General features: G+C 52.6%; 2 protein-coding genes across 2 annotated transcripts; one reads left to right on the top strand and one right to left on the bottom strand.

Moving 5' to 3' along the window:
* Positions 1-988: 988 nt before the first annotated feature.
* Positions 989-1,287, bottom strand: VTJ04DRAFT_4090 (uncharacterized protein; the record flags this gene model as incomplete). Its single annotated transcript, XM_069362062.1, has 2 exons — positions 989-1,164; positions 1,224-1,287. 2 exons carry the CDS (start codon positions 1,285-1,287, stop codon positions 989-991), a joined length of 240 nt encoding a protein of 79 aa, XP_069222610.1.
* A 954-nt stretch (positions 1,288-2,241) lies between these two features.
* VTJ04DRAFT_4089 (uncharacterized protein) lies at positions 2,242-5,620 on the top strand (the record flags this gene model as incomplete). Its single annotated transcript, XM_069362060.1, has 5 exons — positions 2,242-2,298; positions 2,386-2,630; positions 2,683-2,975; positions 3,028-4,518; positions 4,572-5,620. The coding sequence occupies 5 exons, from the start codon at positions 2,242-2,244 to the stop codon at positions 5,618-5,620; spliced, it is 3,135 nt and encodes a 1,044-aa protein (XP_069222609.1).
* Positions 5,621-14,513: the final 8,893 nt, after the last annotated feature.

Raw genomic sequence — 14,513 nt, 5'->3', positions numbered from 1 at the left:
ACTTCTGAAAATATTGACATTTGGCCAGCGTGGGTTTCATGAAGGGACTGGTGATGGAGTACACCTACCACTTTGTATCAGAGTACCATTTCGTTGCCGCGCCCAGAATAGGAGAAGCAAAGAAAGCAGCAACTCCAATGATTAGCCGCATTTGTGTTTGGTTCTGAGACTCTGATCGGCTGGTGTTGATGGCTGGTGACGATTTCTTCGTTGCTTTGCTTTATATTGGCTGATTTGCAACCTGACGCTGAGATATATACAACTTGACTGTTACCTACCGAAGTTTGGAACACTTTATTATGTTTTACGCCTCGCTTTGTTACTCGGGAACACTTGTTAAAAATTATGCTCGCCTTGACTCATTGAGCTTGTGTCGAGAACACTATGATACGTATTGTGTTCACATGTCTTTGTAATTGGCGTCCTGCACCCACGGTCCTCACATGACAGGTTTCATCGTCTTTTCGCCAGTTGGTCCGGTGTCGCCGGAAACGTGTCTAAGTCATCTGACTATGCCGTGCTTTGCGACATCTTTACCAAAAGAATTTAAGGACCTGATTCTCTTCAAACCGTGGTGGCACATGCTGTCAGGGTAAAGATTCTGGATTCATGGTCTCCCGCTTCGTTCCATCGCCGGGATTGCTGCTACATATGTGCTCAGGTACCCTAGTCATCAGAAGGAAACGGACAACCGGAGTTGGTGTTTTTTATAGGCCTATCATAACACTTGGAACTGCTGGCTTGTCAACTTCAGAACACTCCATCTCACCAGCTCACAATGACTGAAAGGATACACGATGGGTCATACTTGTCACCTGAGCATTCGGCGGTGGATTTTATGAACAATGTCCTTTCCGAATGTTGCTATGATACTAACAAAGGCTTGGACAATGCGTAGTCCCAATCCAACGCTGTGTCAGAAATATGTTCTTTCAACAATGTGTTGCTCCACATGTCGCCTCGGCCCTCGTGGCAGGAGAAACGATGTCTAGCCCATCCGCGGCTTATTCGTCGGTTGGGACATGGACTCTTTGCCTGGCTTGCCCGTCGAGCCACCTTGGGAGGCGCTGCGCATGTGTGTATCCAACGTGCCAGAAATAGGTGTCTGGTGCTCCTCCCTGCCCCAGGCAGTATCGAGATTGGTCTTCCTGTCCTCTTGAAGGCCTGTCTGGGGTTAGAAAAAACTCTTCCGTGATGGGATGTAGCAGACATGGAGAACGAACGATCATCATCGGCGTTGGTCACCTTCTCCAACCCCTTCCTGACGGTATCTTTGGCTTTCTGCATGTTAACGATATGATACTGAGCTTCTTGTTGTGGCGATGGCGATGTAGCAGCGTTGGGCATGCACTATACACAGTAACTCATAAAATCATCGAGAAAGAACGCAGAAGTCCGCGGGAGCTCTGAAGGATAATTACCTGTGGTATATCGAGCCTAAGGGACCATCGATGATGTCATGTCTGAAAGAATCTCTCCACTGTCCCATCCCACGTTGCTTTCAATCTCTACAAGCCTCGCCGATTCAGGGAACGATTGACCTCCTACCCACGTTCGATTCCACGTCAATTATGATACTAGGCTTTGGAGCACCGTCCCCTCGGTTGATCTTCGACGAGGAGAGCCGAAGGTCCGCTCTTTGACGCTGTTGTAAACTCTTCCAAGCAGCATTATGAACTTTACCAACTCCGCATTGCATCACTAACTTGCCCTTCTCAACTGCACATGTGTTGCGATTCTGCTGGCATCCCTTGCAGGAGGGTGACAGCGATGTCCCGATGGGGCGGGAGCCACGTGTGGCAAACAGATGCGACGAAGCATACTTTCCTAACGCCATCAACGCATATTCGCTAGGTACCAGGCCAAGCCAATGCCATGCCAAGTGAAACGGCCGATTGAAGTTTGTGGTCAAGCTGGCCGTCACGCTCACAATCCCAGCAATCCGTGTGGCGACGCTTGACTCTTCAAGGCCTGTGGCTTGCGGGCCCGGCACTCTTGTTCCACACCCTTGGGTCTTGATTGGCAGGATGGACTGTGACAAAATGAGACCCACAGCCTAGTTCCCCACACTTTGGTCCAACCTCTTCCAGCTCAAGGGGCTGGCGAGTCCTCGCCACCCTCGCATTCTCAGCTCTTTTTTTCGACGTGCGGCTTAGCGCAACGTTGGGTCAGTCGCTGTCCTTGAAATCTGCGCCATGCCGTGGCAGAAGCTGGCGTCGGCGTCGCGCAACCGGCATCACCATGGATGAGAGTCCAATTGGCTTTCTCGTACATCTTGAACGGAGAGTACTCCGGATCGTACGTGACCCCGGGACAAAGTAACCACGCGACGGACCTCGGTGCCGGTTTGCCCGATCCAGAATTGCAGCTAACGGCGACTCACAGAATGAGAGCGACGACGCCAGAATCGGGTCTGGCCGCAACGACAGCACCGGAGGCGGCACACTTGTCAACTTCAACCCAGTTGGCGGTCAGGATGACAAGTCTTCGGCCTCCCTAGCCTCCCTCGGCAGTACCTTTGTTCCTGTCCTGATCTACTCAGGCGTCTGCCTCGCAATCTTCCTCGTTTTTCGCCGTCGATGCCGCCGTGTGTATGCTCCTCGGACGGTGCCGAACTTGCGCTCTCCAGAGTAAGTTGCCTTTCCATCAGTGTTGTGGACTCTATGTAACTAAGCAACCCAGGCCTCCAAGCCCGGCGCTGCCCAATGGCTGGTTCGACTGGTTCCTACCGTTTCTCGCGATTAAGGATGATTACATCCTCAACCACTGTTCTCTTGATGGCTACTTCTTTCTCCGCTTTTTGCGCATGCTGTCTGTCATATGTCTGGTTGGCGTTTGCGTGATATGGCCAATCCTCCTCCCAGTCAACAAGACGGGCAACAGCGGCCTCGTCGAGTTGGACTCGCTCACCATCGGAAACATTAAATCGGCGACTCGGTTCTACGCCCATGTCCTAGTGGCATGGTGTTTCTTCGGTATGATACCCGCCTTCGAACTCCGAGAACTACACGGCTAAACCCTGGCCAGGCTTCATTTTGTTCATGATTTATCGAGAGTGCATTTATTTCATCAACGTCCGCCAGGCATATCTGCTATCACCCAATTACTCGCAACGACTGTCCTCGAGAACCGTCTTGTTTACCTGCATTCCGCAACCTTATCTTGACGAAGCAAAATTGAAAAAACTGTTCGGTGACTCCGTCAAGACGATTTGGCTTGTCCGAGACACTAGTGCGCTCCGGGCGCTGGTGGACGACCGCGAAGCGACTGCGGAGCGTCTGCAGCAAGCCGAAGTCAGGCTCATCAGGTTAGCCAATGCTGCTCGACTGAAGAAGCTGGGGAAGCAGGCATCGTCCTCGACGCTTAACACTCATCTCAACCACGGCCTTACCCCGGCTGACGACCACTCACATGATGATGTTGAGAAGGGTGAGGCGGTTGATCCGGTGATTCGTGCTGCTCAACCACAGTTGTCGACTCCGGATAGCCCGGCGGTAGAACAGGCATCGGGTCCCGAGTACACGCACCCGTACGGCCTCGACCCTTCGCTGCCAGACGTTCGCGGCTCTGTCGCGGCTCTATGGATTCCAGTCCAAGCACGGCCATACCACCGTCCAATCAACAATCTGGGACGTCGTGTCGACACGATCCGCTGGACCAGATTGCGGCTAAAGGTACTTAATCGCGATATCTGGAAGCTCCGTCGACAACATCGCGGGGGTGATGGGGTTCCGCTTAACTCGGCCTTCATCGAGTTCGACTCTCAGGCCAGCGCACAAGCCGCCTTCCAAATCGTTGCTCACCACCAGCCGTTCCATATGTCGCCATGTTACATCGGCCTCCAACCCGACGAGATAATCTGGAGCGCTCTCCGGATTCGTTGGTGGGAGCACATCATGCGCCGCTTCTTCATGATGTGCATCGTTGCTGCCGCCATCATCTTCTGGTCCATCCCCTCCGTGTTGGTCGGCATGATTACCAACATCCAGGAGCTCAGCCGCATGGTGTTTTTTCTCTCCTGGATTATGAAGCTCCCTGCCCCCATCCTTGGTGTCATTCAAGGCTTGCTGCCGGCGCTCGGCCTGTCGTGGCTCATGGCCGCAGTCCCAATGATCCTGCGTGGTTGCGCGCGTGTTGCCGGCGTCCCTTCGCACGCCCTGGTCGAGCTCTATGTCCAACACGCGTACTTCTTCTTCCAAGTTGTTCAGGTTTTCCTCGTTACCACTCTTACATCTGCTGCATCGGCTTCCGTCGTCAAGATCATTGAGAATCCCCTGGGCATCAAGGATATGCTGTCCGAGAACCTCCCCAAAGCATCCAACTTCTACCTGTCGTATATCTTGATCCAGTGCCTTGGCTCTGGGGCGACCACCCTTGCAAATCTTGGGGATCTCATCCGCCATCAAGTGATCTTTAGGTCGTTGTCTGACCCCAGGCGCCGGTTTTACCGCTGGCAAAAACTCAAGAGGGTCCATTGGGGAAGCGAGTTTCCTCGATTCACGAACCTGGGTGTCATAGGTAAGTTGTCCGTGCCTTTTCCATCTCACTCGAAACAAAGCTAACGAAAGCAGCCATCAGTTACTCGTGTATTGCACCGCTTGTGCTCGTTTTTGCAGGGCTCGGCATGTTCTTTGTCAGTTACGTTTATCGGTACACGTTGATCTATGTGTACGACTCCAAGTTTGACACGAAGGGCCTGTTCTACCCTCGGGCTCTTATGCAGCTCATGACGGGGCTGTACATTGCCCAGATATGTTTGATCGGCCTCTTTGCACTCAAGACGGCTGTAGGGCCCATGATGCTCATGATCGCATTTTTGATCTTCACTGGACTTGTTCACGTCTCGCTCAACGACGCCGTGACGCCGCTTCTCAACAAGCTTCCCCAGACACTCACCCTCGAAAACGATAAGGGCCACCGTGCTGAAGATGAACGGCCAGGCGATGAAACATCTCGTCCCGAACCCACGAACGTCACGGGCGGCCTTGCATCCGAGTATTACAACATGCCAGATCCAGAGGACGAACAGTTTCTCAACACCACCTCTCGCAAACAAAACCACGACCTTCCTACGGATGTCGAGCTTCGCGGCGTTGAGGGCCCCAACACGCTCAAATACCTCCTTACTGAGTGGACGAAGGCTCTCTTCAAATCTAGCGTGCAACAAGCGACGGCACGCCTCAGCAACCCTCACGGGACCACCTCCGAGTCAGGCCTGACAAAACTCCTGACACATATCAAAATCATGATTACTCCTGACCCGGCAAGACCGCCAAACTTTATTACCAACTTCTTGTATCCTGAGATATACCAATCCTTCCGTGTGCTCCAACAGCGCATCAACCCACAACCTGGAGCGGAAGTCACGGCTCTACCACAGGATTATGCCCGCCGTGCGTATCAGCCGCCTGAGATGTGGACACCGAGTCCTCGCCTGTGGATCCCACGCGATGAAGCCCGCGTGAGTCGTCAGGAAGTCGCCCATTCTGCGGGGTCAATCGTGGCAAGCGATCGGGGGTGTTGGTTGGTGTTCGGCAAAAGGAAAGGTCGACTTGGGACAATAGTGTGCGATTTTGAGGACCCGGGTTGTCCGTTGTATGAAGAAAGGGTTATCTATTAACAAGTTACCCTAGATTCTTCGATCCTGCTCGCGGCAGTTTCTGGATAGACAAAATGTAATCCTGTCTGTGAACCAGTCCTAAGTACCTTGTTCTCTTCCCCGCTGAGCCATCGAGACACACGCTTTCCTAGCCTTCACTCTCCCCGCAATCGTCGGTACAACTCATTGTCCCTAGGATCAGGATCCCAGAGAATCTCGATATCCTTGGCGGTCAGCATTGCGGTCGTTGCGAACATTCCAGGTCCTAAAATCCCAAGTTAACTCTACACACCTCAAAAGACGAACCGTGGACTGGGCTCCGCTTCCAGCTCCGGACTTGCACACCCGGCCTTACCACAACCATGACACCCAATTAATAACTTGACGCCAGGTTGATTCTGGAAAGTCTCGGCCTTTTCACCGGCTGCATCTAGGGAGCACAACATGATCACTTAGCGCCACCGGTGAGCAGAGCTTGAGACACCTGCCGGAGGACGCAGGGCCGAAACAACCAGAGAAAGGCAGGAACTAGTACAACACTCCGACCTACAATACAAGACTGAGGAAGCCATGCCGATTTAGACCTAAGATAGTATAACGGGTTCTCGAATTCTATATTATCCTGCTTGACTCAGAGAGGGAATACCAATTCCACCTCTTTTACGCGAGTTTGGAAACGCCGTGAACAGGCCATCCCTAAGGACCCCAACCTCTGCGAAGCACCCATACGGAGTTCTGACGCGGCTGACTGTTAACGAACAGTTGTGTTGCCGTCATTGCGTGCGCAACCTGTGGCATATGAAGCATGTTAATGCGTTAACGACACAACGCCAGCACCCTTCATCTGCATGGCAACCCTCCCTCTTTCGTAGACACGTGCGTGAGCTGAGCGATCTTCCGTTCTTCCATGCTTTACTCCCCTCACACGCAGACCGTATTAGCCTCTGAATATTCACAAGGCCGGAGGAGTTATAAATCGAGCTCATACCCCAAGGCTCCGCGATCGTGTTCTGCACTGCCTTTTCGGCTTCGAGCATGTTGTGATGGCTGTCGATAACTGGGGTGGGGGTCTAAGGAGCTCATCATTGTCATTCCTCGGCCTAGGTCGCATTTGCCAAGTGTTGGAGACGGCTACGGTTCCTTGGACAGGGAACTCAACGATCCAATAGCATCTCCGGTCTAATTATGTCATCTATGTAGGAGTTATGTGGTGTGTGTCGCACTGCATCCAGGCGCGATGGATTGGCTTATCATGAGTTGGTAATAACGCTACGCTTGGAAAGGGAGGGAGTGTAGGATGTCCAAGGCAGGTCAGGTGAGAGAAGAATCAATCTCCTGTCATGATACGGCATGGCGAGCACCGACACCTGGAACACCGATCCGAGACACGACAGGAACAAGCGGGACAACTTGACATTCGACAGTGCGCAAAACGAAAGACCACAGCCATCAATTTCACAGGCCCGGATTCCTGCAGACCGGGACATTCCTGGACTAAATAACGAGGCAGGAACCCGGGCCGTTCTTCTGACTCAAGCATCTTGGAACTCGGGTAGGAATAATGAAGTTGGTTTGTCTATACCACTTCATGTTCAGATCACTAATATTGTACGAAGCAGCAATGGGACGTGACTACTAGTGCCTCTCAGCCAATCTCGGGATGCTCCAAACCATATTTTGTCCCCGTGTAGTCTTCTTTGGTCGCAGACCATCAGGGCTAATACCTAGTACCCGCCGGGCGGTGCAAGCATCAGATCATGACATTGATCCAGAGGCGGATAGAGCACCCTGTGGAACACGGCGTGAAAGTGCACTACTGCGCACTATGGTGTCTTTTGGGATGTAGGCTGCGTAATGGGATCCGCTCTGTGGGTAATGCTGAGTCGGGGACATCCATTTACTCCCAAGTTGCCTGCTTAACGCGCTGTCTTGAGGTGCAGGAATCGCCCCAAAGGTGTCCTCACACCCCATTGCTACCCCGTAAACCCCGGCCCCCTGGGGTGTGGCCATAATTCGCGATCGTTATCCTGCAGACAGCCTGCCGCAGCCAGGCCATGCTACCGTTGCACGCGGCTTTTAGCGGCCACCGGTGGCCATATCAATCGCACAATCTGAATCATCTTCGTATCTCGGAGGGGTTGAAACTAAATTGTTTCCCGATGAACATGGCGATTGCGTCCGGCCTCCGGTGCTGGGTAGGTGAATTACTTTTACCCAAAACGCGCACCGGCAGACGCAATATTTTATCAAGAAGGATGGTCCCCTCTTTACATGCAGTAGCGATCTCCATCGAGCGGGGAACTGGTGTCCAGACGTCTGGCTTAGTGGCGGCATGTTCAACCGTTCCTCTCTGACCTTCGCCACATGCAACCGTCGCCATGGCTATCGGTGTGGCCAGGGGAAGCGCGTCTGCAAGCCGCGTGTAAGGTGTGAATCCGGCGGCGAGCGAGGATTCTGTTTTGCAGATATTTGTAAAACATTGAGGCATCGTCTCCGCATCGAGAGGTTCTAGGCCACCCCGTCTTGATGCGATCGAGCTTGGCGTCGAGATCTTCACGACACATCTTGAAAAGGGCCGCGTCAAACCTACAGCCCCCACCTCCTTTCATGAGTCGTCAGACATAAGAAATGCGGAGGAGCAAATCGGAGTTCCTAGCAGAGATGCAGTACAACAAACGCCATCAGTCTTGCTTCCCCGCGGCCAAACTACACGGCCGCTCAACGAATCGGTTTGATATCAGGGGATGATGACGAGCGTCTCCGCGTGTATCATGCTCCCAACAGCCCATTTCCATGACATGAAGTAACAGAGAACGCCGGAATGAATTGTTGTCAGTTTCAAGATGGCGAGTCAGTGGCCAGTCTCCACTGCCTCCATCCTCGGTGTGAACAACGTCTTGGATGAGATGCGTATTAGAGGGATAGTGTGACAAGCAGAGGCGCTATATAAGGTGCACCGACTATGGCAGCACCAACGAATTCGTTTTTGCTGTCTCAGATAGCTAATCTGAGGCGACGGCGCTGGGATGATGATAACACGTGCGAGAGGTTAACTCGATATCAGTCATGCCTGGAGACCATGGCCTTTCTCTCTTCCTTTGAGTGTCAGCCATTGCTTGATTATCTCGGCTCCAGAAGGAGCTTCATGGACAGGGCAGTTATCACTGCCTCAACATCTTTGTCGAAGAGGAACTACGCAATCATACCCCAGAACTATGATCTGGCGGATTGTAATATAATTTGGTTACGAAGATAATATAAATCTAGCTCTCCATATCCCTTCATGATCGAATGGATCTTTATTCAAGCCACAGTCCGAGTCACTGGGTTCGAGATTTACGTTAATAGAAAGTAGAATGATGCCTCGGTGGTAATGTATCCAGGTATTTGCAAGGAATGACTGAGCAGAGATGGACTCATCCATCGTGTGCGCAGGAACGTATGACCGATGGGGAGTAGAATAATGGGGATAGTCCAGAACAATGGCTTGTATTGAGCGAACGGAGATGCCTGTTCACCGCTTTTTGCGCCAGCGGTTGCACGACGACCAAGGTCTTCTGGAGGCGTGTTGCTGTGGCCAATCTCACCCTCAGACCATGCTATGCGGTGATGTCGAGGAGTGATTGGTCAATTGAGAGGGGCAATGTCACCATGCAGCCCCTTCAGCGTGGTTGGATGGATGAGACGAGCTCCTTACTCGTAGACCCCAAGGCGTGGATTCAGCGGAACTCCTTTCGCCCGCTCTATCCGAGCATGAAACCTTGGAACAAGGCTGGTATAGGATTGTTTTTGATATTTACTGGAGGGCAAAACGAAAGTAAGGAAACATACGGTGGTTGCGACCGTCGATATAATTGTGGTAATAATACATTTCGTCTTCACGTCTTTGACGACTGCAACTCTCGGGATGAAGGCCTTAGGTTTTGAATTGAAACAATGGGCATCTTTCTCGGTGGCGGCTGCAAGCAAAAGGCTGTCGCAGGAGTTCTGTCAGAAAACCGTTGCGGGGTAACGTACACGCCACTAACCCGGCTGCGTAAACAAGCCACCAGCAGATGAATCACGAAGGACTGTGCATCTTCTATCGTGATGTACGCTGAGGTTTAAGAAGACAGTCTATTGAGCCTTGGGGTTTTCCTCCCAGTAATGTAACCTTGCTACTCAGTTCCATTTCTTTCAACCTGAAAATCTCGGAAAGTCGATTATACTACTAAGACGTAACACTGAGGAGGTACCGAAACCAAGGATGTTTCCTCCGAAACTACCTGGTGACGTCATCGGGACCACCTCATCTCTCAGCCCATGAGGCTGACCAACACCTGACAGAGGACAAATTTGTCGCGACTTACCTGGTATACATACTGGTGGACAGTTCTTCTGGATGAGCCATGTAAATTGACCTTACAAGTTTCGCAGTCGCGATATCACTTCTGACCGAGTATCGATCACTGACAGTTTTAACGGGTTGACCGTCTCTCGGCTCAGTCCAAGCTGCAAACAAGCGCGGTTGGAGGGGAGAAGAATCCATAGCGAAGACGCCCTCTCGCAATAAGCGACCGGAGCAAATTCCGTACGCCTGCTGCTGTCAAGAAAGCTGTTGTATGCTCCGGCGTAACCTCATCGACTACATTGTCCTCCTGCAGCAATCTTACTGCATGCCGGTCCGGGAAGGGCGGAACGCCATTGGCTGGCCTCCACCGGTTGGGGATTCGGGTGCCCTCCTCCGTCGCAAGCGGAACAAGATAGACAGAATGATGCGAAGTCGGGGTACCTTAGCCGTTTCGGATAGCAGTGGCTAGATAACTTGAATAACCCACCCGTCTACAGGTCTCGGTATCTAGCCTCGACCGAGTCGCTCTGCCGTTCAACTGGAGTTACGGAGTATGTCATCGGCCATTTTAATCAACAGTATCAAGTCTATAAATGAGAAGCGAACCAAAAAGTCGGTCGAGTTTGTGCAGCAACCGGCGAGCGCCGGGCGGGAGCAACGGAGTAGTTATTGCATGCGTTGAAAGATGCATGGCTGATGTGATTCACTTTCTCTTTCTGTTTCTGGTGCCGACGCCTTCCGATGGCCGCTGCACCCGCATCCGACAGCCAAGCGCCATGCTGCAGGCCATCGACCCAAGAAACGTCCCGCACTCACTCAGGTATCGTTCTTTTCTTGGAAGGTTGCTTCGTCTCGCGCCTAAGCAAACAATACTAAAAGGTGCTTCCTAGAGCGCGAGGCGCGAGATGAGTATCACCTTGAATTGCAGCGACGAGGTTTCGAACCCGTTTGCCGACCTTGGTATGAGGGGACAAAGAATGACTCGCCATGGCGTGACCTCCAAGGCAAGATGTGCCGGATACATGAAAGACTCCCTGACTTACGCTTCGCCCATACGGAGGATGGACAAATAGCAAGCGGTCGAGTCGCGCGCTCTGCGCTGGTGGTTCTAGTGGAAGTTCTCTCTTATAAGTGTTTCTCAGTATTACAGAAAGAGAAAAATGCCCGTGTTTCAACGGTACTCCCACCTCTTCTCATTTTTTTTGGTGCCTGCTAGACCGCCACCGAGCGGCTGCAGGAAAAAAAATCCCACGGTGGCTAGGGTCGGAGATAAGGTCATTGATTGGTCAATGGCAAGATAAGACCGATGAAACGACAGATCCAGCCCAGACAAAAGGGTGTGCCACACCGATGATAAGGGGGTGAAAGTTTCGGGCAATTCCATCCACTACCTCTCAACTGAGATGCGAGATCGCAAAAAGGTAGAAATCTGCGATCGAGTTGCGTGGGTTTGTCTGACAGATCTAAATAAACTGTGAAGGACGGAGTAAGGACTGGACCTCTTGGCGCACTCCATTCTTGAGCTAAAAATTTTCCCGCGCTTATCTGCCAGGTAGGTGGGCAAAAGACACCACCACATGGAGACGCTCAGGGTTCTCTACACGTAAGCGTCTACACGTACATCAAGCAGCTCAGACTGTGAGGAAGAGTTCAGGGTTCTCATGAGTTTTGGCGCAGAAAGAGGTCTGTGACCGGCGTGGGGTGAACTAACAAACCATGTCCGAAGCGCCTGGGATGGTGCTGGGATGGAGACTCGCTGAAACTTTTTTTACATGGTCAGGGTTGTTGAAGACCTTTCAACGTTTTCCGGTGGAGAAGAGCCGCCAAGATACAAAACTTGACGCCACAATCGCCAGGTCCAATGAGCCGCGCATCGCAAGATAGGAGTTAGGTGCGGTTCAGTCAAGGCCAATGAAATCCCTCCGTCGTAGAGCGTGCTCTGGATACCGGTCCCCAACAGCCATGCACAGCTACTGCCGCTCACGATACTCTCTCTCTTGTTGAGTCCTCGACGCTACCAACGACACTGTGTATGGTGTGGACGAGAGTGAGGCGACTGTCCGGCCGTCACTTTGCAGCGCAGGGGTTGCCAACCCCCGCTCGAGTGCCAGACCCCCGCGCTTGCGACGGCCCCTGTCAGCCAAGTGAAATCCCGAGGCAGGTCGCGACCGTGCTATCCGTACCCGGGATGACAGCTCAGGTCGCCCACCTAGGTGAACGGGGGCGGTCGCCTTCGGGGGAGGTGAGATATTCAACATGATGGGACATACCACGGATCCCATAGGTACAGTACTTGTAAGTAGTAAGGACCTATATGAGGGTATTGTTATCTGCACTAGGTTTCCCTCTCCTGTCCCCAAACAAGGTGCATGAAACCCGTTTCAATCGATAACTGTAACTCAAGAACTAGCCGTAAATTGTCTGTCATGTTCTGGACGCAGAATTGTCCCACCGAGGAAATGCGTCTTCTTGGTCTAGAGTCCTGGAGGGGACCTGACTAGCCTGACAGACATGTTTCGTGGGAGGGAGGATTGTGCGATGCCATCAGCCAACAGCCTGGACCACAACCCTGCAGTGAGTTTTTGTCCAGTACAACCTTGAGCGATCCCTGCCGGCAGATGACGCTAACCAGAGGGGCTTGTCGAACTGATCGGGATGCCCCCAACTTTGTGTTTCCATTGGAGAACGGGGGACCAGAACGTGGAAGCGAGTTTTGATGTCCACCCTTGGTGGAACGGGGCTCACCGGTGTGAAAATGGCCGTGGGATGTCTCCAGGAGGCAGAGTCTAGGACTTTGTGCAATGTCCAATCTGTCATCCTCACCCTCGCTTGGGTTGAAGACGCAAGCAACATGGGGAGTGTCCTTCGTATATGGCCTCCTCCAACAGCTTTTCCGCAGCTCTTGTTAAAGCTTTTCAAAGGCTTGAGGCAATTCCCCCCGCTTATCGGCAGAGCAAAGCTGTCTCCAAGGCAGACAATTACTGGACAAAGCCGCTCAAGGGAGAACCGTCTGAAGTCTCGTCAGTGCGTCTCGGATACTAACACCCGAGGACGCACAGTAAGGGAACCGGGCCTTCATTAAACACCAACCAGGGATATATCATGTATGGAGGTGCGTAGCGTAGCAGCTCCATGAGTGCGGGGGACTGGACACAGAGTACCCAGGGGGTATGGCCCCCAGGCAACCCATCTGCCACAGTCAATTGCTCGAAACCTCGTCAAGGTCGATAGCCACCGGCGTACAAGTGATGAGGGAGGGAGGCAAACTCGTGGAGAGCCGGGATGCTTGGCAGATTTAACAATCTTAACATCTGGTTGTAGTTGCATGTTCATAGCCGGGTGTTTTGTTCCCAACAGAATAAAATCGAATTGAGTGGTACTATTCTTCGGATTGGGCACCCTGGACAGTGTCAGGAACACTGCATCATCCGTCACCAATCTTCACCGGGCAACGGAATCGGTAGGTACTCCGTATTGGGCTGTAATGGCCATTGATTTTCAGCAAACACACACGTCTACGGCGTGCATACATAGTCGTGGCAGGCTGACTCGTAGTAGCATGCATCATTATGGGCCCCTCATCAATCCTAGGTGAAAAGGGAACAAAATTCCAGCCAATCCCAAACCCAGGGTACTCCGCTTGTTTGTCATTGCGATAGGCTTGTGAAGTTTTCGCAGCTTGCCGCTGCGGTTGGAGGCCGACGTCGCCGAGTGGATCGGTCCCGCCGGAAGCAGTGTGGCGCCACCTATGGCCGAAGTCGTTGGAATGGGAAACCATCACGTCATGCCCGGACCGGCCGGGGCCGGTCCTCAACGGAAATACATGCTGCTGCTTGGGCATACGAGAACCGGCAGGAGATGGCATGCACTATCAACAACAAGTTGTACGGAGTATCCGTGCTCCGTACTCCTCAAAGCTCTCTTGTTTGTGCATTGCTGCATTCAGATAATTACGGAGTAAAGTTAGCGTCGATTTTCAGGTCGCATGCAATCCAGCCGGTATCGGGTTTTCACAGTCGGGTTCAAATCCATGGAGGAATGCTGAAGACACAGTGTGCCTATCCATCTGGGCAGGCGTGTCCAGGGCACCTGGACGTATCAACGTCTGGGATTTCATCCTGGAAGGGGGCGATATCTTGTCCTAGGAAGGTGGGACTGCTTGGTGTTTGTGTTGCCTCGCCACGGCGGACCCCTTGTCAGTCCAGCCTTTTGGCACCTTGCCATCCGACCCGTTCTCGAGAAAAAAGATGCGAGCGGCGGGGCGTAACGGCCCCACTTCACCAAACTCTTGCATGCGGCTTGCAGCAACCAAGCAATCCACCAGCTACTACATCCACCCCCCCCTTCGAACCTTGGCTTTGGGCCGCGAAGATGGCGATCGAACCTGTTCCAACATCGAGTCCTCGTCCATTTCTCTGCTCGCGGCTCCCCTCCCCTGAACCATTTCTGCGTCTGACAGACTTAATTTGCAGCTGTACCATCTTTACCAGCTTGCAAATCATTGTCCAGGGGCTCCATTACGGCACGGAACTTGCAGGCGACCTCTCACCTGAGATTTCCTCCCCACGGAACCCATCCTAGGTT

The sequence above is a fragment of the Mycothermus thermophilus genome (assembly GCF_041956435.1).
Source record: "Mycothermus thermophilus strain CBS 625.91 unplaced genomic scaffold VTJ04scaffold_2, whole genome shotgun sequence".
In the NCBI taxonomy this organism is placed as follows: domain Eukaryota; kingdom Fungi; phylum Ascomycota; class Sordariomycetes; order Sordariales; family Chaetomiaceae; genus Mycothermus; species Mycothermus thermophilus.
The sequence above is the reverse complement of the archived record's forward strand: the minus strand, read 5'-3'. Positions and strand labels throughout refer to the sequence as shown.